Source organism: Apis florea, unplaced genomic scaffold (genome assembly GCF_048593485.1).
Source record: "Apis florea isolate Af1SG1 unplaced genomic scaffold, ASM4859348v1 contig_3367_pilon, whole genome shotgun sequence".
Taxonomy (NCBI): Eukaryota; Metazoa; Arthropoda; class Insecta; order Hymenoptera; family Apidae; genus Apis; species Apis florea.
The window spans coordinates 4846388-4861469 of NW_028256746.1; the positions used below are offsets into that span (position 1 = coordinate 4846388).

The 15082-nt window shown below is 37.5% G+C and overlaps 1 protein-coding gene across 1 annotated transcript; it reads right to left on the reverse strand.

Annotated features, from left to right (window-relative positions):
- Window positions 1-4003: 4003 nt before the first annotated feature.
- On the reverse strand, window positions 4004-9682 carry LOC100868696 (kynurenine/alpha-aminoadipate aminotransferase, mitochondrial). The gene is made up of 8 exons (XM_003695605.4): window positions 9289-9682; window positions 8906-9093; window positions 7975-8145; window positions 7148-7408; window positions 6160-6339; window positions 5226-5352; window positions 4763-4971; window positions 4004-4642 (listed from the first exon to the last, which is right to left on the reverse strand). Exons 1-8 carry the CDS (start codon window positions 9380-9382, stop codon window positions 4562-4564), a joined length of 1311 nt encoding a protein of 436 aa, XP_003695653.1. The 5' UTR covers window positions 9383-9682; the 3' UTR covers window positions 4004-4561.
- Window positions 9683-15082: the final 5400 nt, after the last annotated feature.

Below are 15082 nucleotides of genomic sequence, written 5' to 3' on the forward strand. Positions count from 1 at the left end.
TTTGGCGCGCGAAATTAATCGTCGCCGCTCTGTCATTTCGATTTTGATCTTAACGGGCGAGAGCAGCGAGGCGTTATACGAGGCTGCTCGATATAGGTAGCAATCCGGCAGTCTGCAGTTAATTTAGAGGCCATTTCCTCTGTAAATAGCCAATAAAAGCACGGTGCGCGCTTCCAACTCGCTCGCGCCCGCGCTCAGCTGCGAGGGGGTAGGCAGGCGACGGGGTGAGAGGGGTCGATGTCGAGGAGGGACGGGAGCGAGACGGGACGCAATATTATAAAATTTAATGTCTTGGTTTACGGGCCGCGGAGCCCGGCTATAACCTCGCCCCGATATTTACTAGGCAATCGCGAGGCTATATTGTATACGCCGATCCAAACCTCCCTCGAACACCTCCACCCCGTTCGCCACCGACTTTCGCCGCGTTATTTCGCGCTCCACCTTTTCCGATCGGCTTTTCGATTAGGCCTCCGTTGCTTGTTCCGCGGACGGATTTTTTTAACGGGTAGAAAACTTGCACTTGTCGATCGAGGCGTAAGGGGGGGCGTGGTTGGAGCTCGTTCGGTAAGTTGGAGGACAGAGGATTGGTTTTATATCGGTGGATGGGATTACGACATTTGAGAATTATTCTTTGTTTATAATCGAATCGTGTATCTATATCGATCGTATCGCATTTAAATCATTTAATCTTAAATCTCACTATATTTAATATTAAGTTGGTTACTTCTATCTACGTAAGAAATTAATCCTTCTCCAAGAATGTACAATTCGTGTAATCGTTCGTTTAAATTCGACGAAAGGGATTGAAATTGACTTTTAATTGACGACTGATGAGAAAGCATTTTAGTTTAATCTGAAAGGACAAATCCGTTTGATACCAAAGAAAGCTCGAGCTCGCCTCTAATATACCGTCTTTGCCTCTTCTTGGAGAGAAGAATTCGATGACATTGTCATAGTGATAAATTCGCTACGATTCCTGGTAAATTAGTCACGAGAGGAGGAGAAGGATATAAAGGAAGAAAGAAAGAGAGCGTGCACGCCGGGCAAATAAAGAGGGTTTCGCAACACGCAGCCGCCTTCCACGTCGACGTTAGGAAAACTAACGACGGGGTTGGATAAGAGATAGCGCCTCCGAGGAAAAACAGGTAGCAACCGCTCTTTGAGTTTATTCCGAGCTGCTTCTCCCTTCCTCCCCCCCTCGAGCCTAGGAATTTTTACGCACGATACAACGTCTCAGGCAATTCCGCAAAAGGACGACGTCTGAAGGTGTGGGGGAGAGAGAGAGAGAGAAAAGTAAATCGACCATTCGAAGGAAAAGAGCTAAAAGCTAAAAGCCTTACGGATTACGGATTCGGATCGCATCGTCGTTTCCAAATTTTAAAAATATCTTTACCCGAAACGATGCTCATCAAGGATAAATGTTTCTCCAAACATCTCTCAACTCTACCCGTTTATCTCTGCGTCGCTTCCAACTTCCTACTCCGTCAATCAATCGAGGAAAACTTTCTTACACCACGTGTACCACTGTCCACGGTCAACCGGCGGATTCATTATCGGTCATTTAGTTGGTCAGCTGGCCGAGGCGAGGACGCTTTGGAAGGGAAAAGTTAGCCCAGGATCCCAGGGCCCCTTAATTTTTTATTATCCCGGTGTAACTCGCTTTTGGGAGGGACCGAGATGTTTACCGTGATATAATGGCCGGTGCAAAGGGTTTTTCCGTGCGACGAGCGGCTTGCCAGTCTCGAAAACCATTCGGCTATACGTGTGTTTGTGTGTGTGTGTGTGGGAGCGCGTTGTATCCGTAGTCGGAACGATATACAGTAGGTAGGGCGCGCGGAAGGATCTATCTCTGGCGGATAGTCCGGATGGCTGGTGCTCTTTCTCCGTATCAGGACGAGGCGGTGGATGGGTGGTATAGAAACCTGGCGCACATAGAAACGGCAAAACACAAGACGCGAAGGGAAGAAGGAGAAGGCGGGAGGAGGAAGAGAACAGTAGGAGGAGGGAAAAGGGCAGCCGAGGTAGCGACGTCACCACGGAAATCAAGAGTAATGCCAACACGAAACTGCACTACCCCTCGCACACCCTTGCCAACCTCTCTCTGCCTTCCTCGCTCCATTCGTTCTATACCTTTCTCCTTCCCTTCTCCCCCCCCCACGATCCCTCTCTGTCTTTCGTTCCGTCGCCTTCTCCTCCTTTCCTACGCCTCCTCTCCCTTTCTACTGCCATCCTCTTTCCCTTCCCTCTTTCCTCCTTTCGCTCGCTACCTACGATGCCGCTATTCCCTTCGTCGGACCACCACCACCACCACCACCACCACCACCATCTACCGCCTCCGCATCTCACCTATCCCTGGGGAATAACCCCCTTACCTTTCGTGTTATATGGAGCGGGAACGGCGAATAGAAGAGCGACAGAAAGCGTAGCGTGCTATATACGAGCGTGAGCCCGCCACTAACGCTCGAATCTCAGATTTCCGTTTCTTTCCGCGTTTCTTCTTCCTTTTCTCTCTCTCTCTCTCTCTATCTTTATCTGTCTCTGTTCGTTCTTCCGTGCAATCCGCATTCTCGAAAATCCATTAGCGTTGACTAAGTTTCGGGTGTATAATGTTATACGGTGTGCGAGAGACAGGGAGGATACAGGTATGGTGGAGTAGTGTGGTGAGGTATTATCGAGAGGTCGATAGAATTGCTCACCGATGGATTAGTTGATAAGTTTCGATCGATCGTAGTTTAAAGTTTGATGATGATATTTTAATTATTTTTTTAATATTACAGCCACGAAAGGGGCATTTTATTTTTCGTCGCTCGAAGGAATTAAAATATTTATGATAACAATTAGGGAAATAATAGGTAATAATTGATACAACGAGTGTGGAAATTCGTGTGTTTAAATTCATGTGCCCTATTTTTTTCGTATCGAGCAATATTAGTTGAAATATGTTTCACGAGACGTCAATGAAAATATGTACATTTGCATGCTTGTCGGCCAATCGATGATCGTAAAGTTGTAGAACTGACCTCGATGATCCCGGGACGGAAAACGAAAGTGAACTGGTTTCTCGCCGAAATCCCACTCGTGAAAATGTGGCCATTCGTATGATCGGCCGTATCTGTGCATCCCCTATAACGGCTCCCAGAAACGTCTTTTAATATACACTATATCTTCGAAGGGCCCGGGGATTTCCCTTCGTTTCTCCGAAAGAAAAAAAAAAAATACACGAGTTGCTCGTCTTAAATCCGTCATTACTCGTGTATTAACTTCGTTCCTTTTCTTTGTTCTTTCTTCCTGCGCAGATTTCATTTCAAAAACACTTTTTTTAAGTTATAAAGAATTTCGTTCGAACCACAAAGACACAAAGATCAAATATAAGATTGGAGAATCAAACTCTTTCGATTGAATTTTTTAAATCGTTCAATTAAAAAATAAAATCCACGTCGTTGACGATATCGCGGCTGCTTAATTCGAAAATATTCTTTATAGGAAATCGATATGCTGATAAACGGTTTAAAACAATCGCATTATATATCTTGGTTATTCTTGGTCAATTCCTAAATAGATTAGCAAAAATGTAGACTAGTATTCATCATGTTTGCCAAAGAAATTAATTGGAATGGATTTATTTTTCGTCTTATTTTAAAAAAGTGAATTTTGCAAATATATTAGAAAAGCAGGGAACATTGGTTGACACGATTGATCGAGGAAAGATGGATCTTTCTTAAGATTAAATTAATTTTGTTCAATTAATTGATAGTTAAAATGTTTAGCGTTGAGTGAAAGAGTTTTGTCCATCCCTATCCCTCGATTCTGTAATCTTTTTCCCTTTCTCTTTCTTTGATTTTCGTCATCATGTTTTTATATTCCTTGTTTTATCTTATTTTTAAACAAACTTATAAGTAATCGATGAATTTCTAGAGATTTATATGTAAATTTATTAATTTTGAGCTTAAATAAATTATGACGAATGCGCCAAATGAAAGATATAAAAATAAAAAAAGAAAAATGTGTTTCAATTCAGTTGAATTTTATTTACAAAATGGTAATTTTTTTATACAAGATATTTAAAATTTATACAATACATTGTCGATTTACAATAAATATACGAATTATTAAATTTATACGTCTAGGTATTCCTATAATAGTTAAGTACGTTCAATGTTTATACAATGTTTATTCAAAATTTATTTAAAAAATTGTTTTGCTTTAATTATCAATAGATAAAAATATCATAGATTGAATGAAACGTTTCAAATGGCGTAAAAATTAATGGCGTAATAATTAATAGACAAAGCCATAGATATTAAAATGTATTAAATATTAAATATTAAACGAAAAGTTTGATCTTACAGTCCTCTAGCAGATAAGATGCGAAATATTTTAAAAGAATTTTTAATAATCACAATAGTTTTTTTCTACGTTAGTAGTAGTTGGTAAGTTTTCATCATTCGGTACAAAGATTTCTACCATACCCACATAAGATATTCTACTGAACATCCCTCCACCGATAAAAGTTTTATAATGTAATGCTATCTTTGTCATTAATTTTTCACATAAGATATTTTTAATTGATGAACGAGTTTCCATTTACAAATGAATTATTATTTAACTCGGATCTGATTAAATTTGCCAACCTCTCCATTGCCTGAAAATTAAAACAAGTAAGTCTTTAAATGTATCGAACAAAGGTAACTTTCCATTCATCTCAAATGTTTCGATAAATTTAATTCGACAATTAAATTTGAATTTAATCGTTAAAATTTACCAGATTCATTTCTTCGTAAGAAGCTTTGGAAAAACTAGCTCTGATGGCGTTGCAAGGTTTGGTAGAATCTTTCATGAAAGGTGCACCAGGTGTCATTATCACACCTTCTGCGATTCCTCGCTGCATAAGTATTTTCCAAGTGTCATTAATACCTCGTACCTTAATCCATAGGAAAAAACCTCCACTTGGAATGGTGAAATCTGCTAAACCTGTAAAATATATGCTTCTATATTTTTTTATTTTTTTTTTAAACATTAAATAATTATTGTTTTTAAGAAAGAAAAAAAGAAAGGAAGGTTATTAATTAAGTGTATTAAATTAACGTATTATTCTTTTTTATTATTTATTTATCAATACGATTCAATTCAAGTCGAATGTTAAAAAAATATTTTTCAACGAAATCATTACACCGCTTGATAACGATTATCCATTATTTGCACATGCAAATCATGTTTATACAAACCATTCAAGTGTTTTTCAGCGAATCTAGCGATAGCATCCCTTCGTTTCTTATAGAAATGCCTTATCCATTTGAAATGGTTTATCATCCCATCGTATCCCCATAATTTCATCAGTCTGTACAGTATTGCCTAGAAACAGCGGGTAATCGTAAAGATTAAAGATTACGCGGGTAAAGAAATAGCCTCTGTTTTACATTCGCAACCGATGATAATTGTTAATCTATGTTTATATTTGCGATAACAGCCGACACGCGCCATCACTGATAATTGCGCGAAGCGTGTGAAAATGTTCCCCATATTTCTCACACGATTTCATCATATTGGATGAATAATATTTACGTCTATACATATATCTATATCTTTACTAAGCGTACAGTGACATGAATTTTATTCGCGATTAGAATCGTATCTATTCGTGATTTATACAATCGCTTTTTTCTTTTCATTATTGAATAATTACAACAATTAAATAAATGGTCTATAAATTTAAGATATTTACTCACAGTTAAAAACGATCAAGCAACGAGAAATTAAACGAAAGTTTAAAAATTTTTTCAGAATCGCATAATAATAAGAATTAATAATCGCAAATTTATAAGATGACAATTCGGATAACGAGTCATACTTATTAATTATTATACCGATTAATCTTTCCTTACGTTATAAATAATCGTTATAATAAATTGGAATTAAATTTGGAGAACGATGATCTTAAATATCGGGACGAGAATTGAAAATTTATTTAATTATCGAATTTCATCTGATCCAATTTCATAATATCCATATTATCGTGCTTCGATAAGATTACAATCGGGATGGATGAAATTTATTTTCTATCTAAAGAGAATATTTCTCGCTTCGAATTACTTTAAGGATATTGTACCGACGGTGGGAAACACCGAAGCTTGGAAGGGATGGAAAAACAACTCTACCAACCTGGGATAACGTAGAGGCGTGGAGATGGCTGCTTTGCAAGTGGAGCTCTATACTGGCTATCAATGGAGCCGCCGCCGTGATGAATCCCAATCTGATACCGCTACTGACCACTTTAGAGAAGGAGTCAAACCTAATTACCCTTCCTTCGGTGTCCAGGGATAAGAACGATTTTGGTTCCACCTATGTGCATCCGAACAATGGATCTCAAAATGCTATCAAAAATTGGTCGGCGCGCAATGACCAATTGTCCACGCTGTTATTTCAGCCAGTCGAACGTGGAATAACATTTGGCATGATTAATTTAGAAACTAAATGATATTTTGGGTAATTGGTCGGAACGATGATTGATATTCATTCGACGATTCTATGGTTTTAACTATTTCGTCAAATATTCCGAGTGAAATTGAAATGCTCTATGAAATTATACCGGTCAAGGTAATTAGAAGATTTTATGAACATCGTAATATAATTTTTTTTTCTTTTCATGAATTGCACGTATCACTCCTTTTAAAATATTTAAAATATTTACTTTAAATGTTTTTGCGAAAACTTGTAAATACTAAATCAGCAAATATAATTGTTCTTTTATCGCTATTCGTATAATCATTGTATTGTATTGTATTGTGTTGTATCGATAAAAGATATAATTGTTAAGCATATACATATTATATATATTTGTAAAGTATAATTATTCCTATTGTTTTAGTCTAAACATTTCGTGATATCATTTATAAGTTGACTTATATCGATGTGCGTAGATATTGAACATTTTCAAAATCTTGAACATTACAAATGCATTATGTTATTTCTCGTTATCTTATGATTATTTTTCCATTGGCGAGTTGTTATTAAAAAATAAAAAAAGTATTTTTAAACTTTAAAAGTGAGATAGGAGGAATAAACGAATGAAAAGATTAAAGAGATAGAAATAGGAAACGAAGAAAAAGAAGAAATAAGATATAGGAAGAATAAAAAAATGTTGATTCACCTCCTCGAAGTGCATGAAGTGGTAAGGATCATCGTCCAGGATCAAGAAGTTGTACTCGCAAGCTATCCTATAGATCTCCTTTCGCCTTTCCAAAGGAAGAACGACACCGGTGGGATTCGTTCCGGTGGCATTTATGTACATTATTTTCGGCATTTTCTTTCCAGACAGCTTTCTGTTTCTCAACGTTTCCCTCAGAATATCTGGAATCAAACCGTGCTCATCCTGAGGGATCGGGATCAACTCTACCTTATGCGGCGAGACCTGAAATCGAAAAATGATTTTCCTCGAATCTACTTTGCCAATCTCTAAAAATAAAATTGCCAACTCATCGACGGATATATATTTCAAACCGTGTCTATTATTTATCGTTTGTCAATGGTATACAATTATTATAGCTGTTTGTTATGTACAGTTGAAAGATATCGAGAATTATTTATCACGAAGCTGATTTATCGATCGAGACAAGAAAAGATAAGAAAACAAAAAAAAAAAAAAAAAAAATTGAATAATTCAATCAAAATATAATAGATGATGAATAATATAACATAACACATTTTTTTTGGAATTTTTAAAATGGATCTGTCCCTTTTTTAGCAAAAAAAAAAAAAATATGTTCCACGAAGAAAATTTGTTACAAAAATTAGAAGATAAATAAAAGTTGTTTTAATTAATTAAGCGCAAAAGAAAGAATAAAATACGTTCACTTTCACACGACAATTATTCGAGAGAAAGAATATCTTCAAAATTTAGAATGCGGAAAAGAAAATGCGCATGGATGAAAATAATCGTGATCGAGGATAAAGGAAAAGAATTCGTTTGTTACTAACCACAATTTCTATGCCCATGTAGAAAGGATCGTGCACCAAGAGTGGATCGCCAGGTTCGAGTATGGCCTCGAGAGTTTTGCTTAATCCATCTTGGGATCCGGAGACGATTATGATGTCGCGGCTCTCCCATAAGGGAGGTGCGTGCGCCCTTCTCTGGAACTCCCTCAGGGTCTGAAACCAATTTAATATCCAATGTTGTTAAACATATTGAAGGCAATTGCGTTATTTCAAAGCAGAGGAAAAAAAAAAAAAAAGTGAGAACGAACCAGTTTAAATAGGTATTAAATAGACATTTGCCTTCGATATATTATACTTCGAATATTTTTCCCCCTTTTTTACGTTATCGCGTATTCATTTTGTCAGATTTTTATTACGCGTTTTTAAGTTTTTTATACATAAAACATCCGCGATTTATAGATAATTATTTAGCTCGAGTATTATTCGAGATCTTGGTCACGTGGATTTTATCGAATTTCGCAATAACAACGGTATTAATATTTTAGAACGATTTAAACATCTCTTAACTTCCCTTTTGAACGAGCGTGAATCTCAAAACGAATATAGGGGAATCATATATATATATATATATATGAGATTTCTTAAAAATTGTTATAATTTAAAAATATCCATTTAAAACGAGAAAGAGATAAATCTAAAGGCAGTGAATTAATTTGCACGTCTAATGTAAATTTTCCAACATTTTCATTTACGTTTCAATTAAATTTCAACGAACCTCCTTAAACGAACTTGCATTCTCTTTTATCCGCGAAAACCTTTGTGTATAAATTATAATTATACGAAAGGAAGAGGAGGGGAAATATTTATTTACGCGACGAATCATTCGCATCAATCAAAATTTTCCCCGTCGGTGATCGTGTAATTGTCAACTCGCGGGACAAATTATTTCTGGTGAAATGGAATTTTCGGTTACCTGAAGAAGCGGCGGGTAACCCTGAGTGGGAATATATTGCAAAGCTGCGCCCAATTCTCCGTTGTCAAGGGTGAAAGACGATCCATCGTTAAGTTTGATGGAGATCTCCGTGAAAGGGAAGGTTTCTTCATTCGGCATACCCTCCGCCAACGAGACCACGCTCTTCGGCGCCGAATACGCTATTTTCGCTGAAACACGCGCGAAAGAAGAACATTTCTTTAGTTGGAGGGGATCATCCTCCTATTCTTTCGTTTCTTTTTTTTTTCTCTTCTTCTTTTCCTTTGGCCAATCGTTTATCGGCAAATATAGGATGTTTGAGACAGAGAGAGAGAGAGAGAGAGAGAGAGAGAGAGAAAGAGAGAGAGAAAAGAAAATCTCCTTACTCAATTCCCTGGTGGTCGCCGGTCTTCTACGTTTCGAGATTTCGTTCCTGAACGACGAATAATCGATGTCGAATTTTTCCTTGATATTATGCATCTTTACTTCTTCGCTCTCTTTCGAACGTGACTTCCCGCTCTTCACCTTTACGTCCAATTTCAGTGACGCGAGTTCAAATATCGAATCGGTCGAGAACGGAAGAGAAGAGGAAAAGGGAGAAGGGAACGATGGAAAAAAAATATGATTTTTTTCGTGAAAAACCTCGATATATTTCGTAAACACACCCCTGGCAAGAGGGCAGAGAACGATTGAGTGGGAATTTTTAAAAAAAAAAAAAAAGATGAATCGTTCAACAACACATTCTTTTTCACATGGAACAGCAACGGTAATATTAACAACACTGATAGAAGCGCTTCAGTTTATCCAGCTTTTATATTTAGCGATAGCTTTGGTTGCGTCAGAAAGCATTAACATATTCAAAAAGATATACACCATTCTTGTATTTAGATACTAATAGCTGTCTATTCATCACCGCTATCAAGAATATCGGAATATTAGTGTAATTAGTATCGTTTAGGATGACGAAATATTCAAAAGATTAAGTAATTTATAGAATTTGATAAACAATAGCGAACTTATTAATATTATTGCATAATTAATATGGCTATTATCGATCGATTTAGATTATACTGTAAACAATAATATTTTTCTTTTTTTTTTTTTAGGTTAATTGTAAATTGATACACGTGTTCATTTTCAGGCATGGAAGAAACAATTTTTTTTTATGAATATCGATATCGAAACATCGAATATATATAAATAAAGGATCAAAGTACAATTCATCGTAATGAAAATTTCTTTCGAAGTCAACGAACGAACGAAAGGGTGATCCAAATTGTTGAAACGCGGAAAAATAAAAGTAAGTTTATCGTTTATTAATCGTCAATCGTTCTTTAAATTTTTTTATTTACATATTCGATCGCGAGAGCAGGGAAATCCGGGTTTTCCGGATTTTTCCATACTTCAGAGTTTTCAGAATTTCTGATGAAAGATTCGCAACACATCTGCTCGTACGGTATCTGACGTAATAAAGATCAGTGTATGAAACGCGTGAACGGACGGTAGCAAGACTTTTAGTAAAACTGACCCGGTTCCCGGCATCGTTAATGTTCTCAAGGCAATTACCAATACGGGGATCAACAATACCAAAAGTGCAATTATCCTTGCCCCTCCCTTGATAACACCATGATTGCAATCCGTGGTGGGGGAGGGGAGGGAAAAAAATTGGACTGAAACTATATTACTCTAGGGCAAAAAAGAGACTAATCAAATCGAACTAGCCATTTGTTACTAAAACTCCAATATCGGGATAAAATCCAATATCGCCGTAAGTAAAATCGAGCAAAACACCGGGGTTTCGTATAAACCTTTTTCTATATGTCCAACGATTACATCGTCCAAGCGGGACGTGACGAGATTAATTGGTAACGTTACGAAATTACTCGTCCACCAGCTTGACTTGCTACCACTATCTTCTCTCCAAAGTAGGAAAAAATTCGCGTTCTTCTCGATCTTTCCTCCTCCACCCTCCGTCAAAGGGGCTGTGCGCGCGTGTGCCTTTATCGTGGAACGTGGCTCGTCACCTTTCTCTCCTCTCCTCCCTTCTTCGATCTCTCTCTCTCTCTCTCTCTCTCTCTCTCTTCGAATCGAGAAGAAATTCGAAAAACAGAGATATATTCACGCCGTGAGAAATCATCGGGGAGCGAGGTCGATAAGCGAGTCGATTCCATTATTCACCACCACCACCAATGATCATGCTCAATGATCAATGAGCAAGAAGGACGACTCGATTCGATTCGTGGGCATTCAACGAACGCCCTCGTGACGCACATGCCGAGAAACGAAGAATAATTAATCGGTGTCGATTCGTTATTTTTTTTTTTTTCTTCACCCTTTAATATCGGTCATTTCGTGTATACACGTGTGTATATACGTATATACGTATATACGTACACACGTGTGAAAAGTATCTGCATTGGTTCGTCGCGAAGCGAGCGACTCCCACCAGAGAATCTCGGGAGCACGCCAGTTGTTATTTCTTTCTTTTTTCCTCCGCTAATCTAATATACATGGAATTTCGTAAGTGTTTATTCTGATGCAAGAAATACCGAACGTTTGCTCGGTTGCTGCGTTCCTTTCTCGTGCAATAATGTTATTGAAAGTTACGGAGAGAGGGGGAGAGGGAAGTTTATCCGAAGGGTAAACCGAGTGATAAATCTTTTGTTGTAATGAATTTTCCTGGATAAAAGTTGAAGCGAAATTTACTCGATGATTTGTAAACTAATAATAATAGCTGATATCTTGAGGAAGGTGTGTTGAATATAAAAAAAAAAAAAAAAAAAAGAAAAGAAATAACGATGAAAATAAAATAATGGGAATTTTTTTAAATGGATTTTTAATGGATAATCTGATGTAACAATTCATTATGATGAAATTTAATTGTTCTGAAATGGATCCATAACAGTCGGTGGAGAGATATAGGTGTGTAAGAAATCGCACACATTCTCAGACACGTGACAGAATTATATCGGACTGACTGTTTGATTATGTAAAATCCATGATAGCATCATCTTTATCTCCTTTCGTCCACAAATTTACCATACTTTCAACGTTGATTGCTCGACACATGGGAAAACATATATTTGTGTGACGTTGTAAAAAGCTCGTGTCCGTGATCGTCGATCAAAATTAAAAATGATTAGACGAATTTGGAAACAGAATGGAGAAGGAAGATTTTATTATCTCTCACAAATTTAATTAACATCCACCGCCTTTCGCACGATATCGTGTTTATACGATTACGAGAAAAAGGCTATTATTATTCTTGATTTCGATTTTTGCTCGATTCGAATTCCATACTCGAATTTTTAAAGATTTCACTGACGTTACAATAAATTATGACTCGAAGGTGTTCAAACAATAAGATTAATTGATTGTTGTAGAGATCATCGTTTAAATAACTTTTATTACGATGTGATCTTCCATTTGCTAATAAATCTAACTATTAATAATCTAACAATTTGCTAATAAATCAACTAATGTTGATCGCGAATAAACACGAAGCAGATGTAATGTAATGGGACAATTATCGCGTTTATTATCAATGAAAACAATGTACGTATATTCCGGTTATCGTCTTATATCATTCGTCAACATTATTAATAAAAGAGTAAAAACTTTCATAAATATCGATCTTGAATTTGACACGATTCATTAATAACAAGTGTCAAGAAAATGATATATATTCAACACAATTTGTTTCCAATTTCGAAGAAATATTTTTAGAAAATACGATAGCATTTTAATACGATTTTTTTTTTATGATACTAATATAATATATATATATATATAAAAAGTATTTGAAAAGTATTCGTATAAAAATTTTTGTATAAAAAAAACATACCGATAAAACACGAGGCTACGATACCTCGTTTGAATATCGCGCTATAAAATAACACGAAAGTGATCATTAATTAGCTGATCCCTAGAGGTTATCCGCGTGTTCATCAGTTAAAAAATTAATCGGAATAAGATGACATGTGGTAGACACAGACTTTTATTAAAAATAATAAAAAATAATAAGTTGTGATAATAAGAAAAAGTGTTTCAGTTTATCATTGCAAATAAGGAAGAGCTCGAGGTCAGATAAACTGATATTTTCATAAGTTGCATAAGTGATATTCGTCACGGTATGAACAATTATCGAATTTTTCTTCTTTGAATCTTCGCGAAACAACTTATTTTTCCAACTTACAAGTTACATGATGCAACAATCGTATTTTATTTAACAGAACAGTAATAAACAAGCATCGGATACGTACGTACGTAATTGTGCGTGATTAGATGCGACTATCGAATGCGATGACCGAACTTATTCCTTCTCGTCTCTCGTCGATATTTTTTAATCTCGCCTTTTCCAGAAATCCCGTACGTCGAATCTCGTACGTCAAAGTGTTTTCCGAAAATCGAATAAATATGATATATATATATATATATATATATATGTGCGATCTAGCATTGCGAGAGACGTCCTTCTCTTTTCAAATTACGAAGAACGAAGAAATCAAGTTCATTCTCATAATAGCGACATCTCGCTCGACGAATTATAATCGATACAAAAGTACAAAACTACAAAAGTACGTGGGTGTACGTGGCTTCCTCGATGGACTTGCAACGAGGATCACAGAGTTCGACGAATTTAACGAACGAGATTCGCCCATTTTCATCCGAGGAAGGTGGTCGAAAAGAAAAGAAATCGTTTGCCGCAAAATATCCCCGAAACGAGTAGCGGTTGGTGACCGATCACCGATGAAAGAAATGAAAGAAAAGAAAAAAAGGAGAAAAAAAGGGGGAAGAGGAGGAAGGGGATCCGATCGAGAGTCCTTCGAGGGAGAAGAAACTGGTCCGCGGATTGGCAGGCGACGGAGATGGAGAAACGTACTTAACGAACGGAGAAGTTCATTAAAAGCGAAACGACATTAGCCGACCTAAAATCAACTCTCTCGACGATTCCGCTTACTCTTGCTTCCCACCTGAACCTATCCCCTCCCCCCCTCCACGGAGCGAGCTCCACAGGTGAGATGGAAAGAGCCGGATAGGCGAGCGAGGTTGAAGCCGAATAGAGGAACGGCGAAGATTCGAGGATGGTGAAATAAAGAGGGAGGAGAGCGCGCGGAGGAAGGCTAGAGAAGGGGAGGAGGGAGGAGGAATGGTGTGGCACGGTTCTCGAGGGCAAAGAGGTGAAAAAGAAAGGAGACGATAGGTCCGCCGATAGGAAATAGATCCTCACGATTGGCGGTGGAGAACGAGACGAGGATCAAGAGGAGGCTGAGTCGCGCGAAAGGGGGATGAAAAAAAAGGCCCATCTCCTCACGGGAGATTGTCTTCCTTCGAGTGCCTCGTAGCGCCCCTTCGGTGCCGGCTGTCGTTAGCCTTAATAGAAACCACTCAGCGACTATGAATTGCCTACCGATTATGCTGCAAATTTCATTATTTTCCCGCTGAAAACGGTGTCGCCTCGCCTCGTATTGGTCGATCGTCGTTCGAGGATTCGTTCGTTCGGGAGGAGGCGCTCGTTCGGCTTCCACTCCGCGGCGCGGGGAAATTTCCTTCCACGGGCGCGAGATTATTGGAAAGAATCGTGTCACCCCGTGAACTTTGACTCGATCCAAGCCGTACGTGATTATGAGATAAATTTATTTTTTTTTCTTTCTTTTTCTTTTTTTTCTCTCTCTTTTTTTTCTCTTTTTTTTTTTCTTGTTAACGGTTCAACGATAGGATGGCTCAATTCTATCATTCGCGCATCGAACTACCCAAGTTGATACCACTCGATAGTTGTAAAGAAATTCGATTCGAGTTCGATCTTTTTTTTCTTTCTTTCTTTCTTTTCTTTTAAGCAAAATTCGAACGTTTCGAACGTAAGGAAAATGCGTAACGAAATTCCATTAGAGTCGTCGCAATTCTTTTATTATCGTACAAGAAACGTTGAACGAAATTGTTGAAGGAAGTTATCCCCTGAAAGTAGGAGACGCATTGTCTAACACGTCACAATGTCTCTAAACATCTCCATTCTACGAGAGGTAAGAAAAAATCCTAAACGAATCTGGTGAATAGGGTCGAATGTTTCCGCGCATTCAGTCGCTTTCTACGCTCACGAGATAGTTTTGTATCTTATTTCGGGCGCAAACCGGGGCTCTTCACGCCCCACCGTTACCTAATTGGGTGCACCCCGCGGTCGAG